This window comes from Tachysurus vachellii, chromosome 15 (assembly GCF_030014155.1).
Source record: "Tachysurus vachellii isolate PV-2020 chromosome 15, HZAU_Pvac_v1, whole genome shotgun sequence".
Lineage (NCBI taxonomy): Eukaryota > Metazoa > Chordata > Actinopteri > Siluriformes > Bagridae > Tachysurus > Tachysurus vachellii.
The window spans coordinates 20,809,496-20,819,966 of record NC_083474.1 but is presented as its reverse complement, the minus strand read 5'-3'; the positions used below and the strand labels follow the sequence as shown (position 1 = coordinate 20,819,966).

General features: G+C 39.7%; 1 protein-coding gene across 1 annotated transcript; it reads left to right on the top strand.

Annotated features, from left to right (window-relative positions):
* Positions 1–566: 566 nt before the first annotated feature.
* On the top strand, positions 567–3,374 carry LOC132857635 (E3 ubiquitin/ISG15 ligase TRIM25-like). Its single transcript, XM_060887586.1, has 5 exons — positions 567–1,194; positions 1,694–1,867; positions 2,075–2,234; positions 2,557–2,616; positions 2,822–3,374. Exons 1-5 carry the CDS (start codon positions 604–606, stop codon positions 3,346–3,348), a joined length of 1,512 nt encoding a protein of 503 aa, XP_060743569.1. The 5' UTR covers positions 567–603; the 3' UTR covers positions 3,349–3,374.
* Positions 3,375–10,471: the final 7,097 nt, after the last annotated feature.

Sequence of the window (10,471 nt, the reverse complement as noted above, 5' to 3'; positions counted from 1 at the left end):
CTGAGCTTCTGGAACCACGGTATGGAAAAGCACTTCAGCTTCTTATCAGCTGTCTCAAGTCCTCAAATAGCAACTCAAACTTTATCATCTTTATTCTATATTTCTATACTTTTGTAAAGCTGCTTTGAGACAATGTCCATTGTTAAGTATAGTGCTTTTAGTATAGAAACATATAATAATAAAGTATAGAAACATATAATAATAATGATAAAGTTTTATGTTAATTTACTATTTATCCCTAAAATTGATCCCTAATGAACAAGACTGAGGTGATGTAATGTGACGAGATGTAATGTACTGAGTAAAAGTGTCTGAATATTATAAATATAATGTGATGATTTACCTTATTCAAATACATGGAAAATCATTTCAATTAATATAGATTAAATCACAGAGGAGATTCTTTACATTAAAAAAAGTCTGAGCTCTTTTTCTCTGTAAAGCCGCAGCTTCTCTCTCGAAAATGAAACGAAACTTAACGAACCAACAACCGAACGAACGACCGAACGAACGACCGAACGAACGAACGAACACTCTCTCTCTCTCTCTCTCTCTCTCTCTCTCTCTCTCTCTCTCTCTCTCTCTCTCTCTCATCGCGGGAAAATGGCAGAGGCCAGTATTTCAGTAGATCAGGATCAGTTCAGCTGTCCAGTGTGTCTGGATCTCCTGAATGATCCAGTGACTATTCCCTGTGGTCACAGTTTCTGTAAGGTGTGTATTAATGCTCACTGGGATCAGGAGGATGTGAAGGGTGTCTACAGCTGTCCTCAGTGTAGAGAGACTTTCACTCCAAGGCCTGTTCTACACAGGAACAACATGCTGGCTGAAGTAGTGGAGAAACTGAAGAAGACTGAACTCCAAGCTGCTTCTTCTGCTCACTGTTACGCTGGACCTGGAGATGTGGAGTGTGATTCCTGCACCGGGAGAAAACACAAAGCTGTTAATTCCTGTCTGGTTTGTCAGGCCTCCTTTTGTGAAGATCATCTTAAACCTCACTATCAGTCTCCTGCCTTTAAGAAGCACAAGTTAGTTGAAGCCTGTGCAGAGCTCCAAGAGAAGATCTGCTCTGAACATGACAAACTGATGGAGATCTACTGTCGTACTGACCAAAGCCTCATCTGTTACTTGTGTATGATGGATCATCACAAAGGTCATGATACAGTTTCAACTAAAGCAGAAAGAACTAAAAAACAGGTGAGAACTGGATATTACTATTCTTTTTTAAGTTAATTTCTACAAATTCTATTTCTAATCTAATTTCTATTGAGGTGATCTGATTGGTTATATGACTGTCATTCAGTGTAAGGTGGATTTTTAGTAAAAGTCAAAATGTGTTTTGTAAAGACGTGTAAAACAGCTCAGACCAGTCAGTGTACTTTAAACAGCCAATGGCATGACACTGATGATGATGATGATGATGATGATGATGATGATGAAGAAGATATTTTACACGGTCATGTGCCACTTTATTCTGATTTCAAAGTCTATTTTGTTTTACTTCTAAAAGTGTTGAAGCTTCTTTAAGAGACATTTATATTTACTTCATATTTATATATGCACACACACTACAAATTCAAATTTTAATTTTTTTGAGGGTGATGAGTGTGATTGTAGTTTCTTATTTAATTACAGCTACAATTCTTTGTATTTTAGTTTTATTTCCATTAATTAAACATATTGTATTTGGTCTCAGAATGAGTTAATGCGCTCGGAGGTGACGGAGCTGATCAGAGCTCAGGAGAAAGCTGAAGTGAGTCGAGCTGAACGACTCCTGAATCAACTGGAGCAGGAGATTGCTGATCTTAAGAGGAGAATCACTGAGATGGAGCAGCTTTCACACACACACGATGACCTCCACTTCCTCCAGGTAACACTCACTGTCTGATCTACAGAGGATCTGATCTACAGTCTGATCTACTGTTCCTCACAAAGTTTCCTCCTAAAAGCTCATTACAGCAACAAGAAATGTTCCTGTCTGAGATCACAAGTGTGTCTTTGTTCTGATTCAGTCTGAGATTCATTCGTTCCTCTCGTCCACTTTTCTCCTTCTCTATGATGTGTTTCCTCTCTGTAGAGTTTCCCGTCTCTCTGTGTTTCTCCTGGATGTGACGACTCACTCAGCTTCACTGTCAATCAACATCTCTCATTTGATGGAGTGAGGAAATCTCTCTCAGGTCTGAAAAAACGAGTCGGACAAATCTGTGAGGAGGAATTCAACAAAATCAGACCACAAGGTGAACAAACTTACATTGTTTCTGTATCCCAGTAAAAAGAGCCATAAAATTCATCTAACAGAAATAAGAAGTAAGCAGGAACAAGACTGCAGAAAATCACACAGTATTAGCATCAGTCTTGTAAATGACATCAAGATCAATTTAGCAGACAAACAAAGTACAAATCTTACATTTGTGGAGAAAATCGTAGCTGATAAATAAATTGAGATGGTGACGTTGTTGACGTCTGAAATAAACGTGAGGAAGCAAATTTTTCACATTCACACTTTAAACTGTTTCCACGTCATTTTTCTGTCTCCATTTTGTCTCTGTGTCTCCAAAGCTGCAGCAGTTCAGATGGTTTTACCTTCAGAACCAAAGAGCAGAGAAGATTTTCTGCAGTGTAGGTTTTACACATACAGACACACACACACACAGAGACATACAAAAACACACACACAATGTTAAAATATCTGTATTGTTGATTTAAATCTGACCCATGTTTATATAGCTGCATTAGGAGGATAGAAACACAGACAGGTGTCTCACACACACTTATTATAAATCCTGTGATTAACATCTAACATGTGGACATTTTATTACTGTAGATTTCTGTTATCTGACTCTGGATCCAAACACAGCACATCATCGACTCATTCTGTCTGAGAAGAACAGAGTGGTGACACAGACTGAGACAAGACAGCGATACTCTGATCATCCAGAGAGATTTGACTACTGGTCTCAGGTGTTGTGTAAGGAGAGTGTGTGTGGACGCTGTTACTGGGAGGTGGAGTGGAGCCGTGATGTGTTCATATCAGTGTTATATAAAGAGATCAGCAGGAAAGGACGGAGTAATGAGTGTTGGTTTGGATTCAACAGTCAGTCCTGGAGTCTGTGGTGTTCTTCTTCCTCTGTCTCTTTCTATCACAACAGCATTAAGACTGAGCTCCGAGGTCCATCATCCTCCAGAATAGGAGTGTATGCGGATCACAGTGCAGGAACTCTGTCCTTCTACAGCGTCTCTGACACCATGAGGCTCCTCCACAGAGTCCACACTACATTCACTCAGCCTCTATACGCTGGAGTCAGTATGTGGAGTTATAACTCATCTGTGAGGTTTTGTGATCCAAAATAAAATGTTAGTAAAAGTGTTTATAAAAACGATAAGTGAGGTGTGAGATTGAATTTGTCCCTGAGCTACACTGGACATTTTGTGTGCAGAAACTGGAACAGTAATGAATGCAGAATGTAGAAACAGACTATTTAACTGGATGCACTATTAGGATGGGTTTATTATAGTTGATATAAAAATGTTCAATGTCTCCTCAGAAATAATAAACTTTACTCAAACTGCTCTGTCTTTCTGTGCTGCTTGCTGGTGGAAACACAACCTACTGTGTGTAAAAGACCTTAATTATCTTATATCTTTAACAATTTTCTGCTTAACAGTCCACTTAACATACAGTGCACTCTGGAATTATTCACACTCCTTCCTCAATCCTTTATAATATGGAGACAGACTTCAGAAGTGGAAGAATAAACTGTTAATAAACTGTATTTTCGCTCAGTTCAGTCTTCTGCGCAGTCGCAGTACAGAGCAGGAGTCAAGTGACTTTGTTCAAGTGACACGAGCGCGCGCTCCTGTGAGAGAAAAACACCATGAAACAATGATATTTTCCATATTGTGAACTTATTTTATTTGCACTTAAATTTCAGTTATTGTTGAATGCAGTTTCAAAATACAACACGGGCCCTTGTTTGGGACGCTTTTCATGAACTGACCCACATGACAAACTAATTGAATAGCCTAGAGATTTTGCTGAGGTAAATAGTGTTGGTGTGTCGTTTGGGAATTTATCAAATCGGCTCTTGAAAGTTTTGGAACCTTTGGAGTCGTTTAGGTGCTTAAACGGGAATTTTTGTGGGCTGTGATTTAAAAAAGGTATAACATCGTAATATGTTATGAAGGCTTCCGGAAAAAATATTGTAGTACAAGCAGCAATTTGTCGATTCTTTGATTAAGTTCAAAACATCTCTTGAACTTTTGGAACCGATTCACCAATTGAAGAGTCGAAGAGTCGAAAGATTTTTTTTTAAATGATCTTAAATGGTTTTCTTGTTTTGTTCATTCTATTGAAAAAGTCAATAATCGATTGATGAAGGAGTTTCTATAAAATAGTAATGTTAGTTTCAACAGTTTTTGTATGTGAGATGTTTATGATCAATGCACTTTATTTTTAAGCACTAAAGCATAAGAGAATTTATACTCTGTGTTGTCTCCTTTTTCTCTTAGGTTTCAATCCATTAGCTGAGATTCACAGTGCTTTCAAAGACTGATATAAAGACTGATATAAAGACTGGTACAAAGACTGATAAAAAGACTGATACAAAGACTGGTACAAAGACTGATACAAAGACTGATACAAAGACTGATATAAAGACTGATATAAAGACTGATACAAAGACTGATATAAAGCCTGGTACAAAGACTGATAAAAAGACTGATACAAAGACTGATAAAAAGACTGATATAAAGACTGATACAAAGACTGGTACAAAAACTGATAAAAAAGACTGATACAAAGACTGATACAAAGACTAATATAAAGACTGATACAAAGACTGATCTTATTTTTTCTTTCTTTAATCCATTCTTGTTAAGCTTTTAGAGCCATAGAGCTGCTTCACAGTAATGTCAGTACTGACTGCCTTCTGAAGCAACTTTAGTCTTTTGTGGATTCTTTCTGTCATTTAAATTTCATTTTAAATCACATTTTAAATGAATGTCTTCCTTTTTAAAATATACTTTTATATACACAAGAAAGATATTTGTAAAAATCAGACTTAAATTAATCTGACTCTTTAAATCTATAGGAGAGAAATCGAGTTTTGTGATCATTCATAGGGCTGTCTACCCCACCTAGAGGACAGTTGGAAGCCTGAAGGTGAAGCCCAAGGGCAAAGGCCTTAAAGACAGGAAGTCACAGCATCTGGGCGTGGCTGAGAGGGCAAACAGTCTTTTCATGTATACATGAACACCGCTGTCTCTGGTGTCCATGTACTAGCAATAGTCGGGCTTAAAAAAGGTAAATAACACCATATTGTATCCGGAGTGGCCGCTGTGTGCTACTGCAGCGCCGCCATCTTGGATCAAGCAACCAAAATAATGTTGTGTCATTTATTTATAAAGGTGCATGAGAATATTATACTTATATTCTTATACCAGTTTATTTAACACACATTTAATCTTCATGTAAGATAGAAGAAATCTATTTGTTGAATTATTTGGTTTTAAACTGTTAAACTAAAATGATTTTATTTTTGCCTTAATAAAGTGTGTAAATTTAAAATGTATAAAAAAGCTTAATAAAATTGATGAATGATTGATTATTGATTCCGAGTGATATGACACATAATATGGATGATTAACTTTCCAGCTGTCGCCCAGCACTAACTTTATATGATTACACTTTATTATAGATGTTTTCTATACAGTGACACCAAAAAGTATTTGGACACTTAATCCACACTTATATAAAAATAAAACTCCTTAAAAATCATGTTGAGCCAAGTGGCATTTATTTTAAAGAAGGATACCAACGTGTGTGTGTGTGTGTGTGTGTGTGTGTGTGTGTGTTCTCAGATATCTACTGTCACCAGTGTTAAATCTCCTCTTCTCTCCATCAGAGTCTCTTGTCTCATCTGAGCTTCTTTGGCCTCGCTCTCCCTCTCTTGATTTTTCTTCATCTGCTGACTCTCTTTGGTCTTCTTCTTCTGCTTCTTCTACTCTGTCAACTTCTTCCTGAGCTTCTGAACCACGTTATGGAAAGGCTTCTTATCAGCTGTCTCAAGTCCCTCCTTCTCACCTGCTTCCTTCTTTGGTTCTGAGGCCTCCAGCTCTTCTGTCATCTCCTGCATGGTAATCATCTCTGGAATCTTTTCCTCCACTCTCCCTTTTTCAGCTTCAACCTTTCTCAGTTCATTCATTTTCTCCTTCAGAAACTCTTCCATGGCTTGAATCTCCAGGTTGATTCTCTCTTGGTTTATCTCTTTCTCCTTCTCCATGTTATTCTTTTCTTGCTCAAGCTTCAGCACATTCCTCTCTTTTTCTTCATGCAGCTCTTTCTTCATGCAGCTCATTAGTCACTTCTGTAGTGTGAACTTCTCTCTCCTTGCTAGTTATCAGCTCCCGTCTCTTTCTCCTTCCGTATGAAGAACTGCGAGCAACTGCCTCCATGATGTCAATTACCTGTTCGAGCTCCAACTGTCTCTTTATTTTAACCCTTTCCTTCACCAGAAGGTCGATCACTTCTGTCGACTGAGCTGCTCTGGCTTTACTGTGTCTCAGCTGGAGCTCAAGTCTCTCTATCTCTTTCTCCAAGTGTCATTTCCACAAACGTACAAACTTGTAAGAGAGCGATTAAATCTGCAGCTTCGTCTGAACACAATGTGTGAGTGTTTGTGTGATCGTCACAGAAACAGAACATCAACAGAATCACTCTGAATTATGCTTCAATGCATCATCACTCTTGTTTATATATTTATATTTAGCATTTAACAATTCACATTGTCTCAAAGCAGCTTTACAGAAGTATAGAAACAGAACGAAAAAGGACATAGAAATAACATAGAAAATAGAAAATAGAACATAGAAATAAAAAGGTTTTCAAGTTTAAAATGAAGATACTATTTATCTCTAACATCTAACAAGTGTTTGCTTCCTACCCGGAAGGATGCTCATATCAGGTAACATGGAGGGGAGTGACATCTGCTCCACGCAGACTCTCCACTGGTGTCCCACAGGACTCAGTACCTGGTCCTCTTCTTTTCTCCCTGTATACTCACTCTCTTGGTGAAGTTATTTCCTCACATGGGTTCTCTTACCACTGCTACTGTATGCCGATGATACACAACTTATCTTCTCTTTCCCACCCTCAGATACCACAGATTCTGACCGGATCTCAGCATGTCTGGCAGAAATTTCATCATGGATGACTTCTCATCAGTTAAAGATCAATCCTAGCAAAACTGAAGAAGTGGGAAGAAGTGTAGCTCACAAAGCCAAATCCCTTGGACAGTCCATTCTCCATCATCACCTTTAGGATCATGAGGAACAATGAGCTGAGAGGCAGTTTTCCACTCTCTAGTTTCAGTAAGGGGAAGTAGATACAGATTATTGGGAATAAAATGGAGAGATTATTAGATGTAAGTTACCTTTGCATTCATGACGGTCCCAAACTGTCCGAACACCGTGCGCAAACACTCGTCATCGATGGCGCAGTCGAGGTTTTTGATGAACAGGTTATTGGCCTGGTGTTGGGGGAGAGCCTCAGGTTTGCGCTCATCACGGTCCTTAAAATACTCAATGGTTCTGTAAGAGAACAGAGATACTGCTCTTAGAGTCTTTATCTGAACCCTGCACTTAGATGTTATGTCTTTACAAGCAAAATTACAGCCTGATGTTGACTGAAATACCCTCAATAGACCAAACAGAACCTCTGTTTCAATAAACAAGGAGTACAATAAATATCAAATGTAATTATTTAAAGTGGGGGGTACGGTGGCTTAGTGGTTAGCACGTTCGCCTCACACCTCCAGGGTTGGGGGTTCGATTCCCACCTCTGCCTTGTGTGTGGAGTTTGCATGCTCTCCCCGTGCCTCAGGGGTTTCCTCCAGGTACTCCGGTTTCCTCCTCCGGTCCAAAGACATGCATGGTAGGTTGATTGGCATCTCTGGAAAATTGTCTGTAGTGTGTGATTGCGTGAGTGAATGAGTGTGTGTGTGCCCTGCGAGGGGTTGGCACTCCATCCAGGGTGTATCCTGCCTTGATGCCCGATGACGCATGACGCCTGGCACAGGCTCCCCGTGACCCGAGGTAGTACGGATAAGCGGTAGAAAATGAATGAATGAATGAATTAGTTAAAGCACAAAAAATGTGCAAAACCCTGACATTTTAACTTTGGCTGGTAAAAACATACTAATTTACACGTGACCTACACGTATTGGTCATTCGGCAGCATCCCGTTGAGCCGTTTGATGGCTGACGCAGCTGCCTCCTGTGACTCAAATTGGACATATTTTGAAACTGCATTAGAACTGAAAATTAAGTGCAAATAAAATAAGTTCATGTGGGAATTTTTTAATAAAATAATGCAAAAGTACACCACGGACTAGGGGAAAGGTGAGAAGGAGAGAAGAAGCATACATCAAGAGTCAAGGCCATTAGAAGCAAGCAGGTCCTAGGCGTAGGTCATCAAAAGTAGTAAACGATTAACCACCCCTATAGGCTAAGAATACACAGAAACCAACACACACACACACACACACACACACACACAGAGGCAGAATGGACACGCGCACACAATATTAAGGCCCAAAACTGAGCAGAAGGGTTTAATAGGGAGATGCAAAATCATAAGGAGTCACTTCTTAATATAAAATGGTTTGACAGCATAGCGAGGAGGATATTGAGTGTTTTTGTTAACACGGAATGGAGCTTGAGTAGCCTGAGTGCGTGTGGATTTGGAGTTGGAAGAGTCTGAGTAGACTTGGTGACAACTGTAGCAGTCTGTGTTGAGACATCGACCCCCTTAACAGCAGATGTGTCGCTGGGTCGACCACGACTCTCCATATCCTGGATATAATGAGTAATGAGCTCAGTGAGAAGATCAGCAGTAGGTGAAGGTGTAGAAAGGTCAGTTTCATCCAAAAGGTGTGCTACCCATGCGGAGATTGAAGCTAGAACACACCACAAATAAAGCCTCAGCATGCATATACAAATACTCTGGCCACTGGGTTAATAAGTAAACCAATGACTACTGCACACCATATCCAAAGAGACTGAACAGTAGAAGAACAGGTTTGAATCATATAGAAGAGAAAAATGCTGGAGTACAAGAAAATCCATACATACCCATGAACAAGTGTGTTGTGTTGAGTTGTGTTGAAGAAGACCACAGAAAAGAGAATGAGTCTAAAAGCACATAAAACCAACTTATAAGCTCCATGGCCTGATGACGTAGGCCCAAGGACTATGGGGACGGGGCCCCTCGGTTGGAAAATAATGGGAATTTAGAGGGCCTAATGCGTGGGCAAAATATTGACCCAATGTATGGGCAAAACATTCCAATTTGGAAATAATGGTAATTTCCTAAGCGGGCGAAACTGTGTACATGAGCGGTATTATGATTGGATAACGAAGGGGGTATGGCAAAAAGGGGGGCATGTCAGAACTGTATATAAGCTTACTGCAATCAGCAGTGCTTCGGTGCAAGTCTCGTCTACTGGACAAACTTGTATCCCTGGTACCAGCTGGTTAATTGCTGTCTATACGACTGTCAATAAACCTACCTCAACTGAATCCAGTCTTCGTGAGTTTGGCTGATCATTTCTTCTTTGAATTTTTTACTTAGAACTGTTGTTTGAACTTATAGTCAGATTGCAGGAGCTAGCCTGGGCCAATGTAGGTTGGAGTCGGTTTTCTCCTACATTGTTTTGGCGAGCCAGCCAGGAGAGTCCACGGGGACCCCGAACCCCGGACGTGGGGAGCCATAGCGCCGCCGTCCAGACCAGACAACTTTGGCCATCATAGGAAAAGGTAAGCAGAACGCCTGTTAGATCAAAGTTTCTGCTATAGTCTTGTGTGGTCTGTATGGCCGGAGCGGCCCCATTTTTGGGACGGACCAGTTCCGTGACTCTCCTAAAAAGAACCTAGTAAGAAGTTTGATTTTATAAAGATCCAAAAGATTTATTAAAGTGTGATTGACTTACAGAGAATCCAGAGGATTATTAACAAGAAATCCTTGATAATTAGATCCAAAAGATTTTACTAAAAGTTGTAATTGATTCGTAAAACCAAAAATTACTGCTCATTTTCATGAAAGATATAAAGACTGGATTTGGGAGAGATTATGTGAAGTTTGCAAACATTGATTGGTAGAAAAGTATATGTGAGATCGCGAGTAATAAATGTATGTGCACATAAAGGTTATTGTTTAAATCTGCGGCTACCGCTGTCCATGAGTAAGGACAGGTCTGAACGGGCAGATAGTGTAAGTTAAGGTTTCCCGAGATACCGCTGGGGTACGTTGCAGCACAAAGGTGAATAGAGGAGAAAAATAGATTCATTGTCTTTATATAGAGAAAGAAAAAGCAAAGGTGAGCAGAAAGGAGTGAGTGAAAAAGCTCATTGCGGGCTGTCAAGCGAGACAGCAATTTGAGTGTTTGTTTCTCTGTATAAACAGCTGCCCCAGGGCTGC